Source organism: Vanellus vanellus (genome assembly GCF_965231255.1).
Source record: "Vanellus vanellus genome assembly, chromosome: Z".
Classification (NCBI taxonomy): domain Eukaryota; kingdom Metazoa; phylum Chordata; class Aves; order Charadriiformes; family Charadriidae; genus Vanellus; species Vanellus vanellus.
The window spans coordinates 64,084,288-64,102,696 of record NC_138908.1 but is presented as its reverse complement, the minus strand read 5'-3'; the positions used below and the strand labels follow the sequence as shown (position 1 = coordinate 64,102,696).

At 39.5% G+C, this 18,409-nt stretch overlaps 1 protein-coding gene across 1 annotated transcript in view; it reads left to right on the top strand.

The window, feature by feature from the left end:
• Positions 1–17,767, top strand: part of MAST4 (microtubule associated serine/threonine kinase family member 4) — a gene marked incomplete at its 5' end in the record, with an annotated part of 235,002 nt that extends 217,235 nt beyond the window's left edge. Inside the window, 8 exons of the mRNA XM_082497946.1 lie at positions 778–905; positions 1,008–1,234; positions 2,671–2,871; positions 5,718–5,947; positions 7,731–7,853; positions 9,606–9,742; positions 10,433–10,614; positions 11,467–17,767. Of these exons, the coding sequence (XP_082354072.1) occupies positions 778–905; positions 1,008–1,234; positions 2,671–2,871; positions 5,718–5,947; positions 7,731–7,853; positions 9,606–9,742; positions 10,433–10,614; positions 11,467–15,350 (5,112 nt within the window). The 3' untranslated portion in view covers positions 15,351–17,767. The remainder of the gene's footprint in view (positions 1–777; positions 906–1,007; positions 1,235–2,670; positions 2,872–5,717; positions 5,948–7,730; positions 7,854–9,605; positions 9,743–10,432; positions 10,615–11,466) is intronic.
• Positions 17,768–18,409: the final 642 nt, after the last annotated feature.

Below are 18,409 nucleotides of genomic sequence, written 5' to 3'. Positions count from 1 at the left end.
GCCACCCTCAAAGTAAAGTTCCTCCTCATGTTCAGATGGAACTTCCTATGTCCAAGTTTGTGTCCATTACCTCTTGTCCTATCACTGGGCACCACTGAAAAAAGACTGTCCTTTTGAAAGCTCTGTACCACAGTAATAGTTTGGTTTGTTAATATTGTTGTGTCATTGTGTCTCTAGCTGTGCCTCTCAGGCTGTAGAATATACAGATAACAATTTCTGTGTGCCGTTTTTCAGCTCAGCAAACAACAGACTTCTAACGATCAGGGTTTATTTTTTCTAAGTCCTTTAGTCAAGTAATTTATTCTTAACTTCAAAGTCAATTCAGGTTAATTTTTCTGCTTCCCCCACCTGACTGGTAGATATTAAGTCAGTATCTTTAGAGTTAGGGCTTTTTTACCTTGATTCGCTTTACGGTTGTGAATTAATCCAAGACACACTTTAATCCTGGGACCTAGAGACTCCAAGGCTATGGATTTTTTTTGTAGTCACTGTTAACACAGTGAAATGGGAAGAAAGCTGATGAATTTGTAATGAGAATAGACATTATTTGCGACCCTGTATATGAGGAGCCAAGAAAGCGAAATAGGAAAGCGTTTTAAGAACAAAAAACTCTTGGAAATTTAAAAAACCTCAAGAAGTTTGAAGTTTGCACTCTGAAATACTGTATAAGTGTTTAGAATATGCAGAGTCCAGCCTGAAACGCACTTTCTTGCATCCCTTTTTATATCAAATGTGTCGTGACTAGTTGGGGTTTTTGTGCTTTTTTGTCTGTAACAGGTTTTTAGTAGTATAGATCGAGTCACTCAAACACAAGGTGAAGAAAAAGAAGATGCAGGAGACAAAACAAAAAGTGTGACATTGCCTTCTGTGGAATCTTTAAGCTGGAGTTCAGAATATTCTGAAATGTAAGTAGGAGGTGGTGCTGGAAGTGGTCCATGTCCTGCTTGTCAGGTTGCAGGCCTCCTTCTCTCAATAACTGCATGAGAGTTTGCTTATTTTTAATGCAGACAACAAGTATCTACATCTATCTCCTCTGACACTGAGAGGCAGCGACACAGTTCTGGTTTGCTTCCGAAGTTGGCCATATCAGCTGAAGGAGAACAGGATGATTCCACCAGCTTAGTGGGACTCCGGGAGGAACAGGACAAGCCTGCGTTTGTGAGCGAGGAAATAGTGCAAGATGAACCTGAAGTAACCACTCCAGCAAGTACGATCAGCAGCTCCACGCTGTCAGGTAATTCACAGTGGGTCTCTTGACTTGCATTAGAAACAGTTGTAAACCTTTGTTTAGCAGTAGCATTCATGGATTTAGAAGTCCTGTGTTTCAGAACTGCTTTAAAAAAAAGCCATCCCACAAGGGGTCTGGTTTGGGATCAGGCTCAAGCTAATAAAATCTCATTAAAATATGTGTGAGAAAGTTTCAACACTTTTGGAAATGCCAACATTTGTCGCCCCACTGACTCTAGTATCTTGCTGGTTTTGTACTTTCAGAGGAGAGTTTTGTATAACTGTTGGAAGAGCTGATACTTAACACAGATCTAGGCCTATCCATATATAGGTTCCAGTTACCTTCGCTACATATTCACCTGTCTTCAGCTTTATTTATCTTTTGTACCTCACTGAATTTTCTCAATATACCCTTTTCTGTTCCCATACCCCTCATTTCCCATGTAGTCCACATATTCCTCCTCTCCATTTCTGGGAAAATAAATTTCCTCAGGCTCATCCAGCTGTACAGCCATTTCAATCTATTTCCCTTGTCTAAAACCTTGACTGTCCTGTATGCCAAGTCTTGCTCATTTCCCTCAGCACTGTGTTATGTTGTTGGCATTAGCACAGTAGTCAGGGTGATAGCTCAAGGCATCTGATGCTCTTCTGTCACTTATCAATTACACTTAAGAGTAATTTCATTTTTCTGTGGTTGATTAGCAGCAGGATATGCAGTGATCTTAAAGGAATACTAGGAATTACTTTTATATCTTTAAAGAGGTGACCTACCCTTGGTTTGTGTTTCTTAAGGTCATGCAGCTTTCCTGTGACATCTTTGAATTTTTGAAGAAATCCTGTGCAGGTTGTGCATGTGACACCAGGCCTTTATGCTTTCTTTCATTGTTTGAAATATTGTTGTCCTTCCTTCATTCAGTATTGTGCAAGTTTGTTACCTATGGTAGACTAATACCAGTGTGGATGTAATAATGAGTTTAGTGGTGCCAGGTATCTTTCTCCTGTGTGGTAGAAAATGGCCCAAAGAAAAAAGCAAAAGATAATAATTAAAAATAAAATTATACTTAGTGTTCTAATGATTTTGGAAAAGCTGTTAAGCTGTTAGCAGCTTAGGTAGGGTTGGAGCCTTCCATTTACTTTAGAAGGAGCTCACATGAAAAATAAATGTATGATTAAGTTGTCTAAGGTGTGTGCTTCATATTGAGATACCAGACTTGCTTCAGCTTTTTTCTCTTATTTTACTTCAGCCAGTGACTAGAAGAACCTGTTGTTCCAATTCATTCTTATAACTTCTATGCTTCCTGTAAGTCTGGAAGAAATACTCATTGCAATGTTGTTTTATGAACTTGTTAACAGAAAGAAAAATTTTTATCTCACAATTGTACCCTTTCCCATCTCTGACCCCCAGTTTTCCCTCAATGTGTTTATCCCTTCTTCTTTGTACAGTTGGCAGTTTTTCAGAGCACTTAGATCAGATAAATGGAAGAAGCGAGAGTGTGGACAGTACAGATAACTCCTCGAAGCCACCCAGTGAAGTTGCATCTCACATGGCTCGTCAGCGATTAGAAAGTACAGAGAAAAAGAAGATCTCTGGAAAAGTCACAAAGTCCCTTTCTGCAAGTGCTTTGTCCCTCATGATCCCAGGAGGTAGAGATAAATCTTCTTGTTTGAAATGTTGTGATTTATGCATACTTGATGGTTTATGACGTAAATGCAAGATTTTGGAGTCTAGAATGGATACTGTGTCGCACCGTTTTGTTTGTTTCTCTTCTTGTTCACCTGTGTTACTAGGTGGTGCCATCTCATTACTGAGTTACAGTTGTGACATTACAGGTGAGGGCCCTTCTCTGACAGGCAAAAATGTAGCTTAGTGGTGACTACTTGGTGTTTCACTGGCATCAGGATGCAGGCTTCAGTCCTTGGCCCATCCTGAAGTAGGGGTATTGCTTAAGTTTTAAGTAACTCATTGTCTAGAGCTCCAAGAAACGCTGTTTGTTACAGCGGCACATTCAGCCTGACTAGTTCTTTCCCATCTCGCATAAGGAAATGTGATAAACCAGAGAGAAGTGTCACAAAACGAGAAATTGCATGTAGGTTCCTGTTTGTACTACACTGGCTTACATACAGTGCTCAAAATTTGAAGACAGAAATATTGCTTTAAGTGGAAGTATAACAGTAGTATTGAGTGTTGCCAGATGAAGCATTGGTGCTTTGCTTTTTAATGGTTCAGAGTCAAAGTCCTCATTTCCCAAACTTTGAGGGATTTTTTTCCAGAAGTGGGATTACATCTCAGCTTTGCACACTGGCCATATGCTGCTTTTAGACTTCAGGTGTAATATTTAAGTATCTGCTGGTCTGATAACATAACCATGCACTTGCTCCATAAGTTCAAAGGTGGCTTTGATAGTAACTTCAGCAGGTTGCTTTGAGTCCTCAGGCTAGTGTAGAATTGTACAGTGTTGAAGAGTTGGTCCTGGCTCTTCTCTTAAGCTTCAGCCGTCTTTGTATTGTAAAGCATGTGTGCTGTAAGTGCTCCTTAATACCTTGGTGAGCAAACACTTCTGTTGCGTGTGTTGTTTTGGAGACCTGGGAGAGGTGAAAGACCCATCTGATCCCAATTACTGCAGAAATTTCTGGTTCACCTTGTGTTTTCTACCTTTCTTCACCATACAGTTTAAAGAACAGTATAGACTTCCTATGTGGTACCTGTAATTCCGGCAGGTAACCATGATTTTTAATGAGATAAGACAAGAGGAAAATGTTGAGTCTCAGCTAAAGAGGAGTATTTTGCCCCTGCTTGAATGAGGACAACCGGGTGACAATGAAAAGAACACTTCACGTTTCTGTGGTGCTGTCCAAAAGTGAATGATTGTTCTCGCCAAATACATGAGAGATGAAGATGACTTAATTTTTACAATGAGAAAAATAGTGACCATGTGCTTGGCCTGTTCAGGGCAGTGTTGACCCTGAAAACTGCAGGTGGCTTGCAAACACTCTGGGCTTGTTCCTTGTGTAGGCTTTTTCTTCCAAATAATATTTCTGTCCCAAATGTCATGGTTTTTTGGTATACCTCTGCAATGCTTAGCACCATGGTTATTCTTTCTGCTTGTAGAGGGCCTGTAGTGCAAGCTAATTATTGAGATTAGCTGTCACAGGAACATGATACATGTGTGGCACAGCCAGGTAACACTCAGGATTTATTCATCAGTTTGTATTCTAGTAGTTCTTTCACAGCTGTTGAGTAAGAATCACTAAGTTCAGAGATGATACAGACTGATTTACTGTGCTCATTAAATGATGGTTTTCTTTCTGTTTAATCTCAGCATCATTCTATAAAACCCAAACTTAGCTTTACCTACCCCCAAAAATGTTTTCATTATATCTATATCAACCAAAATCTTATGTTAGCTGTACCTAATACCATCCAAAAAAGCTCACCTTACTCATTTTTATCCATAAAATAAACAACAGCAACATATGGCCAGTGTTCACGACCTGAGTCACGTAGCTGAGAGTCACAGGATGTGTCCCACATGCAGCATAAGGCAGAGATCAGGGTATCTGAGCACATTTCAGAGCCAGAGGTTGACAGTGACAGCCCCCTTGGGGCTTGGTTGTTCTCTGGGATTTCAGCATACTGATCTCTGGGAGCCTCTGGTGACTTGCATCCAGGGAGGAGTGCTGCTGCTGTCATAGTGTATCTGCCCTCTTGTGACATGACTTGACACAGATACCAAACCTGGAATCTTTCTGAGCTTCATTCCTTTGCAGACCTGTCACTCTGTTACAGTCACCAAAGTGTGGTTTATGCTGCTGCAATTGTGTTTACATTTGCACAAACATGAGCACATAGTGCTTTCAAAACAATGCAATAAAACGAAGTAGTAATTGATATTGTTGTTGCAAGAATTTCTTGTGGTCTTACATGATGTAGCAGAATGTAGAAATGGAAGCTTGGTACAAGCATTGAATTAGTGTCCTATGTACCAACTAGATATGGTGGTTTAATTACAGTAGTCTTTATCTGTATGTATATATAACTGAAACCAAAAAATCAACTAGCGCTTTGTTTAGCACTGCTGGATGATTTGGGGGATGGTTTTGGGTGTACTAGCAATAATATCTGCTACCAAACTCTTGATTTTCTGTTCATGAGTGTTTGTCAGGAAGATGCTGATAATTGTTCTTTCCAAGTTAGCAATGAGTGTGTTTCCTATCTAAAAGGAAAAAGAAGTCTACATCTAACAGATTAACGCTTGCATTAAAAAATACAGTTTATGCTACAAGGAAAGAAATTTAGTTCTAAGACCTGCTTGTTAGTTAAACTTCTCATTCACTAAGACACACACCAGTCGAGGAGGAGAGAGTGCTTATGCAAAGACAATGATATATTTTGACACAAAAGTGTCACAAAACTAAACAAATTCCTTGTTCTCTGTCTGTATTTGTGTGTGTTCAGAATGTACTCTAATAGGCAGATTTTCTTCTTCCAGATGTGTTTGGTGTTTCTCCTTTGGGAAGTCCTATGTCTCCTCATTCTCTGTCATCTGATCTTTCATCCTCCCGAGATTCATCTCCAAGCCGTGATTCATCGATTGCTGCTGCAAGTCCTCATCAACCGATAGTAATTCACAGTTCAGGAAAAAAGTATGGCTTCACCATCAGAGCAATCAGGGTTTACGTGGGTGACAGCGATGTCTACACTGTGCACCATATTGTTTGGGTAAGAACACGGTTTTTTGCTTATATGCAGTCACAGAAAACTGTAATGATGTATTTGCTTTTGAGTTTTGTACCTATGATATCGGTTTGTTGACAGTTACTGTGTAAATTGTGATGTTGTGCCAAACAATTTCCTTTAGAATGAAATTTGTCCCTGTACACAAGACCAGTATTGGCTGTAGGGACAACACAAGCCACCTTTGGCAGAAGAGCCAACAACATATGATGTTGACCTTCTGCATGGGTCACTTTCACTTTTGGCAAGTTTGGCAATTGTGAACAGCCATGTCTTAAGTTCAGAGGACTGTTGCTTAGAAAACCAGAGGTTTTGCGCAGCCCCTTTTGATTAAGGGCAGGATCTGCAAAACTAGGAGATTGTAAACAGAAATTTTTTAAATATACATGGAGTCTATTAAACTGTGTCAATCCAGGGATTCAAGTAGGCTGATTTCAAGACTTTCTTTTGTGTAGGAATGTGTAAATCATTTGGAATTGTGAATAACTTTGAGGATTCTATGGCACAGGAAAAAGACTGACTGTTTTGAATAAACCATGTATTCTTCATCCTCTGTTCACTACTCATTTCAACAAAGTAGGAGACGGGCTAAAGGAAGACACAGCAGTTCTTGCATTTAATTGGTTATCAACCTCCTTAATTGTAAAATAAATATATACCTATTTGTAAATTTATATACATAATTATTTCATAATTGGGCTGATAAATTATATATTTTATATCATTTATATATTATATATACAAAAATAGTTGTGTATAAACTAATATATTTCAACTACCTTAAAATAATTTTGAAAAATTTATTACAAATTTATCAAAAGCTTTGAAGTTTTGTGTTATGCTTTGTTCTAAATATGTATTGTAGATTTTGAAGTAGCAGTACTACTGGAATGGTAGTGTGTTACTTATTCTTCATTCATGTTGTTTACTTCTTAGACCTCTTAATCCATCAAGAACATTGAATCTGGAGAATGGGGTACATTTGAGTGATAATGGCATAAATCAAAAAGTTGGATTTCTTGCCACTGTTGTAGCATCACATCGGTGAAAGCAAGGGGAAAAATTAATACATTGCAGTAAAAGTGAAGCCTTGGCTTTTTTTTTCAAAATACTATATGTTTGTTGGGGTTTTTAGGACTGTAGGCTTCAGTAGTGGCTATATGACTTAAAATTGCTTAAAAGCTCATTTTAAGATATAATAAATTCTTTAAGCCACCTTCAGAATAATGTGCAATTCAGTTTTTTTTGGTCCTTCGTCACCTTTGTGCTGCACTGTTCCCTCTAATGGGCAGCCTGGTGAATTTGATCCAAAAAAATACAATCCTTAACTATATGGTGGAGTTACTTTTTATCATGATTAGCGTACTGCATGTGACCATTGCCTTAATTACATCAGGATTTCTCAATGTTGGAGGCTAAAAATGTTCATTCAATTCTGAAATTTTGCCATGGGGAGTGAATCACCCCTTCTTTATTATGCATGAAAACTGCCCTGCTGTACAGAGCTTACTTAATACCAGTAGCAACAATCAGTGTTTCAGTGAGCTTTGAAGTCATTCCAGGAGCTGTGTTAAGTATAAAGTTTAAGTAGTTGGTGATAAAATGGCTGGTCTGATTTTTCTTCTTTATATAATTTAATGTCTGTTAGTTTTCTTTGTTGCCAACTGGTTTTGTAGGAAGAGTTCATTAAACAAAGCCTGCTCTTGAAAGTATTGAAGGTTAAACAGGAATCCATTTTGTGTATATTCTCTTTGTCTCTGCTTTCCAGAATGTGGAAGAAGGGGGTGCGGCTTACCAAGTGGGTTTAAAAGCTGGAGACCTGATTACTCATATCAACGGAGAGCCAGTGCATGGTCTTGTTCATACGGAAGTAATTGAGTTGTTGTTAAAGGTAACTCAAACAGCTGGGATACAAAAGCACTTGCTGGTTTCACCAAGAATTGAGGGGTTGTGTTTGTTTCCTTCAGAGATGAGTTATCAGATTTTGCAGTTGTTCAAGTACTATGGCACAGATATGGAGAAAGGTCAATTACTTCATCCTGGTATGATTTCAGTTTCTCTGCAATAAGCTGGCACTGCTGCTGAACTAGCTGAAGTACATTCGAGGCACTGACACAAAGAAATGCCTCTTGTCTCTCAAAAATTTGACATTTTCAAACACTTTCTTGAATTCCTTCATCTTGATCGGGTAATTCAGGCTTTTGATGGTGATGCTACTTCTCATTTTCTCTGTTTAAAGTGAAATCAATGAGGAAAAATGGAAACAAGAACATGAAATACTTTCTTGCCTACTGTATAGGAACTTGCTTATCATAATCTTAAGGCCCAAGAGGTTTTTGTCTCTTCTGTAGCTAGGCATGTCCCACAGAGTTTCTTTGCTTAATGAAGTTTTGATCCTGCAGTTGGATTTTTGAGTTATCTATCATATTTTTCTCCTGTGGAGTTTTCTAAGGTCTATCCTATTAGAAAATGACTTTTTTTTTTCCTTAAAAATAGACAAAACCCCCAATTTCTAGTTCAGTAGTGTCTTAGCTTTTCATATTGCTCATCATATCGCAGTTTTTATGTAATCTTTTCAGCACAGACTAGTGTAAGTCGGAATTATTTTAGACAGCTGTATATTTACTTCCTATATTACTGACAATTTAATATGTGACATGCAGAGCTTTGCCTGTCAAAGGGAGTAGTCAGTTACAAAAGAAGATTGGAAAACAGTAAAGTAATGGGGAAATACAAAGAGTTGAGGAAAGATGCAAAGTATACTTTTCCTTAAGTCTTTACCAGGAGGAGCTTCCAAGTTTTCCAATTTCGCAAGAAATGTTTAAGGGAAAATTCTGTGATTTTAGGCAGTTGGGTGTGCGGTTGTTTTCTGTCAGATACAGAAAAAGAGGAGCATGACAACTGTGCATACTGCTTACTAGAGTAAACTCAAAACAAGAGATTGTTGTTTATCCAAATGTGCTGTATCATAAATTAATTTGGGCTATTGGAATTCCTTTGAAAATAAGTACACTGTAGTGTTATACAGTGCTGGGCAGGAGGTATGGATTTTAAAACATAATCTGGATATTTTCATTTGGTTTTATTTATTCAGTCATCTATTCATGCAAAGAGTCATAAAAACCTTAACTTAGTGTTATTTGTTATCTCTTTTGAACAAGATCAAAGGATTGTTTGGGGTAGGTAATGAAGATTAAGCATTCTCCTCCATTTCATCATTGTAATAGTTGGTATCTTGAGACATAAATGGCCAGTGAATGGTCCACTGTGCAGTGACGTCTGTGCTTTGTGGGGAAATAAGATGTTTCTGTAGAAGCTTTCATCTTGAATTTTGCAGTCTTGGTCAATCCTTGGTCTCCTCCTGTCTAGCCACAATTACTGGAATTTCTCCTTGTTCCAAAGCTGGAACAGAGGAAGCTTAGGAAATTTGTCAGAATTTGAGAATTTTTTGAGAAGTTTAGAATCATTGTTTATCTTAAGTAAAGTAGCCTGGCAATGCCTGCATAGGGCTCCCTACACTGCCAGCTCTTACTGTGATGCTGGAGTTCTGTCTCGTTGCATTCACATTTGTGGTGTAGCTTCAATTTAAGGCAAAGTTGTCTTGTATTAGTCATGCCTAAAGGTTCCTCCTCCATTTTGGCAGAGTGGCAACAAAGTCTCGGTAACGACAACCCCTTTTGAAAATACTTCCATCAAGACAGGACCTGCCAGGCGAAACAGCTACAGAAGCCGAATGGTCAGGCGCAGCAAGAAAACCAAGAAGAAAGAGAGTTTAGAGAGGTGAGTAATCCTTTTGTTTCATGGTGAATATGTTTCCTTGTGTATTTATATACATAACAATTAATTTAAAGAATGAAGTTAATACAGTTCTCTCTCTTGTTTTGTACATCTTTTTACCGTCTTCTATGGGATCCTTTGGTTGTAACATGTCCTTCCAATCCTGTTTTGCCTAAACTAGATCTGTTAAAATAACCCCTAAAAACTTTGCATAGCACACACAGGATATGGGTAAGAAAGTGAATAACTGAGATTGCATCTTAATTTGGTTTAAGTATATATTTTTGTACTTGTTTAATTGAGCTTTTTAATGTTAAGTTTATGGGCATTTTTAGTTTGGTAAGTTCATGTATATTTTGTAAATACATCACTAGTACTTTATAGCTATTTCTTCAGTTTTGGTGGGCTCTTAAGGAAGACTTATAAGGAGCTAACCATTTTTCTGAAATACAGTGAGTAAATTTTAGTACAAATAGATTTAGTTACAATATCTATCCCACCTATTAGCAAATAAGGATTTTTTCTGAACTTCACATTCTGCAGTGTGGTTTGTTTTCATGTAAACATAGATTTAATAGTTGATTGTCTGAGGGTAACAGGAGAGGGAATCGATGTCAGCTTGCAAGAGTTTTGCCTGTGGTAATAGTATCTTCTGTGCATCTTCTGATTAATCCTGTGCTGTTCTCACACTAGGAGAAGATCTCTCTTTAAAAAGCTGGCCAAGCAACCCTCTCCTCTTCTTCACACCAGCAGAAGTTTCTCCTGCCTGAACCGATCACTTTCATCAGGGGAGAGCTTGCCTGGGTCGCCAACCCACAGCTTATCTCCTAGATCACCTACCCCAAGCTACCGCTCTACTCCTGATTTTCCATCTGGTAAGTGTTAAGGAGTGGAGGGCAGAGGAAAAGGACTTGAAGTGTATTCAACTTCTTGTGAGCCCCCCAAATCTGTTCTAGTCTGCTAAGAGTAGTCAGATGTGATAAGCGTAATCATTGAACAGCTGGTTTCTGTCTGGAAATGGGAAAAAGAGTCCTGATGCAAAATCAAAGGTGTTTACATAATACAGAAGCACCTAAAAAGGAACTGTCTGGTAGGTTTGTCCCAGAGTTTAAATCCAAGTCCAATGGCTACAAATAGAATAACAAACCATCCCAATTTGGAGTAAAAGATAGAATCTTGCCTAAGAGAGGCTGATTGATAAAAGAATGAAACTGAGGAAAAAGGTGCTGCATAATGGAACTACCATGGGTACTCAAGAATGCAGATTTATTGCTGAAAAGATTGGCTGGATGTTGAAATACACATCTTTCTGCTCCTAAAAGCCTACCTCTTTTTCCTGTTTTACTTCTGTCGTGATTTTAGTGTGTACTAAAAGTGGCTGCTGTTGTACAATCCCTTGGCAAAGGTAAATTATTTGGAAAGCATTGGTCATTGCTTTGAGGTGTCAGAAAGCATTAGCTATTCTATTTAAATAGAAGGAAGCAATAACTTAAAGGGCATAAAGGAACAGAGGGAGAAAGGGAGAAACAGCAAGGTAATTGGAATAATGAGGGGTTTACAACCCAGTCACTCAAAACCTTCCAAACTTTGGAACACTGTGGCAGCAGATGGCGTGCAGGCCTTTTGGACTGGTGAAAGTGCTGTGTCTTACTGAGGATTTAGACAAGATTCAAAAAAATCTCGCTAATCTTATGTTTGTTTGATTTGGTTGTTTGTTCTTTTTGTAGGTACTAACTCTTCCCAGAGTAGCTCCCCTAGTTCAAGTGCTCCCAATTCTCCAGCTGGTTCAGGACACATAAGACCCAGCACTCTTCATGGTTTGGGTCCAAAGCTTGGTGGGCAAAGATACAGATCAGGAAGACGCAAATCAGCTGGCAGCATTCCTCTGTCTCCTCTTGCACGTACACCTTCTCCAACGCCTCAGCCGACATCTCCTCAGCGATCTCCATCGCCATTGCTAGGACATTCAATTGGAAATACAAAAATAGCTCAGTCTTTTCCTAGCAAAATGCACTCCCCTCCAACTATTGTAAGGCATATTGTTAGGCCAAAGAGTGCAGAGCCACCAAGATCTCCACTGTTAAAGAGAGTCCAATCTGAAGAGAAACTTGCACCCTCTTATGGCAGTGATAAGAAACACTTATGTTCACGAAAACACAGTCTGGAAGTGACCCAGGAAGAAGTGAATAGAGAATTGTCCCAAAGGGAAGTGACTCTTCAGAGCTTGGAGGAGAATGTATGTGATGTGCCATCACTCACACGAGTTAGGCCTGCAGAGCAGGGCTGCTTGAAACGACCCATCTCCCGAAAATTAGGTAGGCAAGAATCTATTGATGAGCTAGACAGAGAGAAGCTGAAGGTCAAGATAGTTATGAAAAAGCAAGATTTTCCTGAAAAAGCAAACGCTGCTATACATGAACCTGGCAGCGAACCAGAAAATACCAATACATTAAGACTGGAAGAAAGAGACAAAAAGGCATTCCAGAAGGTATTAGAAAGATCAAATCAGTATGAAACAAAAATTGTTGCTTTGGAGACCCAGTCAGCTGGTGGCATACTCAAAGACACCCTTCAAAAGAATGCAAACTTGAGATCAAATGATGGTGTTGCTTTAGATGCACAGATACTGTGTCATGGGCCTCCACCTAATGAAATCAGTCCTATTTCTTATGACTTTAAAAGAATTTCTCCTCCATGTACACTGCAAGATGTGCTACCTCAGTCTCCTGACAGGATGTTAAATGGAAAGGGAGAAAACACAGACAAAAATCTACCAACAAAAGAATTTGTCAAATTTGAAAGATTAGATGGTAAACTTGCAAATATTGATTATCTTAGAAAGAAAATGTCCATTGAAGAAAAAGATGACAGTGTCTGTCCAGTGCTAAAACCCAAATTGACATCAAATGTTCATGAATGCCTTCAACTTAATACAGGCAGACCCATAAACGCACAGCAGGACTCCACTGCAGTTGCTGATGGTAGAGCATTTATCAGCAGTACACATGCTGCTCAGATTAACTCGGTTTCTTTTGTTCCTCTCAAGACCTTGAATGGCCGAGCAGACATGAGTGTGGAAAAATCAGCCCTTATTTCCACTGAGGCTCCTGTCAGAAAAAGTCCATCAGAATATAAACTTGATGGGAGATCTGTTTCCTGTTTGAAGCCAATAGAAGGCACACTAGACATTGCCTTACTTTCTGGGCCTCAGGCTTCGAAGACCGAACTGCCTTTGTGTGTGCTGCCAGAAGGACAGAGCACCAGCAGTGATGGGGGATCTCCTAAATACCCAGCACCACAAGGGAGTGGCAGGAAGGCAGAACTGGCCTGTCAGAAAGAGCAGTTATTAAACTATTCAAAATCTGGCAAAGTCAAAGTACCAGAGCCTCAAGTTCTACAAACAAGCAAGACTTCTCCAAGTCCACCAGTCATCCCTGTGGCTGCAGAAGTAGTGACTGAGAAAAAGGTTTCTGGTCCAGCTACTAAAGGCAATATTTCTGTTATCGAAGCTGTTCAAAAGAAAGACACCTCCCCTTCAAAACAGAAGGACAATTCAGTGGAGGTAAAGTCTTGTGTTATTCAAAGTCAGAGTGTTAAAACTACTCAAACACACTCCAAACTTCCTGCTGCTCAAAGTACTCCTGAGAAAGCTGTAGGAAAAGAGAAGCAAACACAAAAGGAGTTGCCTGCCAAACAGCCAGTAGCCCAGCGAAGTTGTGAGCCTATCCCTGCAAAAGTGGAGGTGATCAGGGAGTCATCTCTGAAGGTATCTGTCTCTGATGTTCTGCTAACTGGCTCCTCCAAAAGCAATGAAAAAAATTGCGCAGATTTTGCCATTCCATCTCAGATGCAAGGAAAAATACAGGCAGCTGGCCCCAAGGCACAACCTAAGGATGGCAGAGAATCTCTGAAACAGCTAGGCAAAGATGACAGCAGTGTTGCTGGTAGTTTTGTGGAAAGGGACATAACCAAGCAGAAAGTTCTCAGTGAGTCTAGGAAAGTTATTGCAGAGTCAAAGAGTGAAGCTCTTCCATCCAAAAGGCCCATGCAGCCCTCAGTAGATTGTGATCCTAAAAATGAGAAGTCTGCTCTGGTTTCCTCTGTGCAGAAGGACAGTGCCAAAGATTTAGGAAAGAAAGATCAGAAACAGCTCACTGACATAAGGCTTCAAACTACTGAGAGAGAGCAGTCCAGCCAAGTTCCTCGGCAGCAACTTAATGCTTCAGGCTCCCCTGCTGTGAGAGACACTGTAAGCAAAAACTCTGCTGTAGATGTTCATGTAGGTGTTCAAGAACACATGAAGACTGCTGCCACCTATGTGGAAAGCAGCAGCAATAAACACAGGCCAGTCTCTGATACGAGTTCCTCTAAGTCTAAGTACTTGGATAAACAGACATTGTCACAAAAACCAGGCACTCCAACCGTAAAAGAAAAAGAAACTGTTATTCAGGTGTCTGTCAGCTCCCGGAAAGATGGGAAACATGCCAGTAAAATTGTGCTAGATGCCCTTTCTTCTGTTTCAGGCTCTTTGAGAAAAATGAGCAATGAACATGTGCAGGCTGAAAGGCCTGTGAGTTTGGAGCACGGCTCAGTAGCCGCCCTCCAGATGAGCAGCATCGCTCCTGACACCAAACCCAAATCCTATGCTGTCAGCGCAGTACCAGCAGGCCCAGAAAGTTCTAAGCAGATGCAGGTGGAAGAACCAGCAGGATTGGGGGAATCTGCTGATCAAAAGCAACTTCAACTCAGTGAAAAACAAACCATGTCTCCAAAGTTTTCCACTGTGAAAGACTGTCTCTTGCTGAACAAACAGGCAGACAGAATTCCTAGTAATCAGATGATGTCTGCAGACAAAAGACCCGAAGGAAAAATATGCACTGATGCACTTTATGTTCAGCTTGACAGTGGGAAAGTAGAGCCTATCCTTTGCCTTGCAAACTGTGATGCCAGAGGGAAAGGAGCAGAAAAAGCAACCACAAGTAGCAAAAGCTCTCAAGATTCAAAAGGGAAAGGACAAGTTAATCAAAAACAGCCAGAGGATGCAAACAAGCAGATTGCAATAAAACATTTGTCAGTTGCCAGCGGACAGAGTTCTTGTCGTGTGGCTGCAACACCAGGAAAGCCACTAACTTGTTCAACCAATTTCTCTGAATGTAGACAAGAAGTATCTGTTCTGTCTTCAGCGAAGAGTGATGCATCTTCGGCAAAGGTTAAAGCAGGCTCACCTGAGCTTCCTGCAACCTGCAAGGAGCTAAATAAGAAAAGCACCGCTTCTGCAGGGAGCGGTAAGGCAGAAATGACTAAAAGTGTTTCACTGATGGCCTTGCACAGTACTGCTGCTGTAGTAGAAGCCCACCACCCTGGTTCAAACCTCGGGGGGAAACCTGGAAATCAAGAAAAGTCTGTTTTTGTTAACACTGTGGATGTAAAGGGGAGAGATGCCGCTCAGGCTCAGCAGTCTGCTTCAAGAAAACAGAATGTAAGTAAAGATTTATCCAGGTCAGCAACCACACCTGACCGCCCTAATGCACTTTCTAATGACAAAGACGCAGCTCGGCAGCGGCGAGGAAAGGAAGCTTCACGGAGCAGTCCTCACAAAAAATCTTGTTAACTGTAAGACCCGACAGGTGTGAATTCAAGATGAGCTGAAACAAAGTCAATATATTGGACTGCCTTTAAACCAGCACTGTGTTGTGTCTTTGTGCAGCAAAGCTTTCATGTCACTGACAAAAAATATAGGGGATATGTAAAAAGAGGACTTTTTTTTCAAAATGCCTTCCCAATTGTAACCGGTAAAACTGTTACCATATAGTATTTGTACAAAAATACCTTTACAGCTGAGAGCTGTTAAAGAAAAGATTTCCTCTGTAAATACCTAGCGATGTGTTTGGGGTTTGAATGTAGCATATATACTTTGCTGCTGATTGCTTTGTTTACTCTCCTCTTTTTTAAGATAGTTGCTTTGCCACTTATTTGCCATACTCTAATATGAAACTGAATTATTAAAACTCAGACCTGGCATGGACATGCACAAGCATTGGTCTGACTGGAAAACAAAACCAGGCCACATTTTTACTTACTAAAAAGCCTAGCTAGAGGTTAAAAAAATACTAGTACAGAATAAATATGGGGACTTATTGTGAGTTTTTACATGTATTTTTAATAATCCAATTTTGATAGTACTGTACCTGGCTGACTGCTTCACCAGATCTAACTCAAGACCTAACTGCATCTCCTTACCGCACAAAGCCTGTCTCTTAGAGTAGGTGTCATTAAAGCTACGGGAGGACTACTTGGTTATCAGGGCGTCCCAGCAAGAGTCGTGTTCTGTGGTGAAATGGAGGTTCTCATCTTGTCGATTGGCAGTGTATTCTGTGACCTTCACCTCAGACAAGTCTAAGATTCTGAAGCACGTGCCATGTGCTCAGTTTTTGCTGCAATCCTCTCGAATTCCTTGAGCTTTTGTAAATTCAGGCCCTTACAGTGTGAGGCACAAGTATATAAGCACATGACTTGCAGTACTGGTATGTTCATCCCTGGTTTTTAATCATTTAGAGAATATGTATTATCATGGCATATAGGTCTGCATAATTAGCTTCATACAGCTGTAGCTTTTTTCTATTTTGCAACAAGTGAGGTAAAAAGGAAAAAAGTAATTTCAGTATCATATCTTCAAAAAAGTTCAGAACACGCGATACATTTTAATACATAGCTGGGGCCTTATGTTGTAGACTTGCTGTTTTTAGCAAGTAGTTCTGGGTTTCACATTCATTTCTAAATGCATTGAGTAGCTCCATACATTTCATAACATAATCTTTTTATTTGTATGCAAAAAAAGTAACTACTGTAATTATAAAAGAAGCATTTTGTAACAGGAACTTGTTGGAGCTATTTGGTGCTAGAATGTGACTGTCTTTTTACTTTTGCTAAGCCTTATTTAAACTTTGTATACTGTGGAACATGTAGACTTTGATCATTTTAGTTTGGAGGTATTTAGTTTGTTTTGAAGGATGAAAGGTGAAATTTGAAACATGTACAAAAGCACTACAAACTACCCTTGCAGATATGTGTTTTTTAATGATGGGGATCAATAGGATGGTGGTTTAGCTTATTTCTGTTACATGTACCCACAGCAGAGCTAGGCCCCTACCTGTTTCATCAGGGCTTACAGATTGTCTTTCTGTCTCAAAAGCTAAAAAATTGTTCATAAAAGCACAGTGTGAGCTTAACTTGGAGGTTTGTATGACAACTGACAGTGTGCAGAATTCATTTCCCTCTGGTGAAAATTTTATTATACTGATTAATTGAGTTGGATTACAGCAAACCTGTCACGGAAAGGTAATATCACAAACAAGTCCTTCTGATTTTTCATGTGGCACTAGAACATTCATACTGCCTTTGTGTTTACAGAGGAGCTAGTGAGCAATGGATAATACTTTTTGAGCAGTTTTAAAGATAAAATGGTCTTGACATTTACAGTTCATCTGTGCTTTGGCAGTTACTACAAATGAACGCTAATGCACTTCAAAATAACATTTCTGTCTGGGAGGTATTTCCTAGTTTACAGTCTTCTGCATTATTTTTAACTATCCTCTTGTTTCCTTTAAAGCACATCTAGCTATTTGTTTACAGTATACTTTTATGTATATTTTGTATAGTTCATTATCACTTCTGACAAAAGTTCTTTGCATTTTGGAAGTGTAACAGTGCTTAAGCTTGTGTTAATGTAGTACCTGTTTGTTGGTGTTTACCTTATCAGTGAGCTGTTAGAGATCCTCCTGCCTGTGTTCTACTTGGTCAGTCTTTATGTGATTGTAGGCCTGATGTGTTCTTTTGTAGACTTCCTGCTATAGATTCCTCAGCTTACAAAAAAAAAAAGAAAAAAATTGTTAGGGTCTGTGCAATAAAGTGTTTGCAGTCTTATTTTCTCTAAGAAACTCCTTATGGATGTCATAATTGTTGTATATTGAACACGATTATTTATACTTATGCAGTTGCATAACATGGAAATAAAAATTCAGCATGAAACGCTGTTGTGTTGGCATTTTTCTTGGACTGCTTGCACTCCTGTAACTTAGAGCACATCTCTGCTCTACTCAGAGGCAGGCAGGCAGTTGGTTGTTTTTTTTTGTCTGGGGCCAACTCAGTGCACCCCATAAGGCACATGCTGGCTGAGGATTTTGTGTGAGGAAATGCAGTTTAGTCTGGAGACAAAGGAGGTCTGCATAGCTGAGTATCTTGTCTTAGGCAGTGGCTGGAACCACTGCTCTGCTCTTGGGTAGTGAGGCACACAGTGATGATGGACAACATATCCTGACTGGTAGCTAACAATGGCAGTAGGCTGTAATGTGACATTTAAATCTTTCCTCCAAAACATGTACGACAATTAATTACAATAGGTCAGTATGTTTTTGAGGACCTTCTCAAAATACCCAATCTTTGTTGTTTTGGTTTTTTTATTCACTCTAGGTTTTCAGCCTTAACATAATTCCTGGCGCATGTGTAAGTGCAACATTTTCTTCAGTTTTGATATCTCTACTCCTTGAATGTCATCTCCCTTTATTCTTTTTTTCTCATAATAGAAGATAAAATAGAGGCAGTGAACCAAACAGGGGAGATGGAGCACAGCACCTTAGTATCCAGTGGCCTCTTTGATGAAGGAAAATCCTT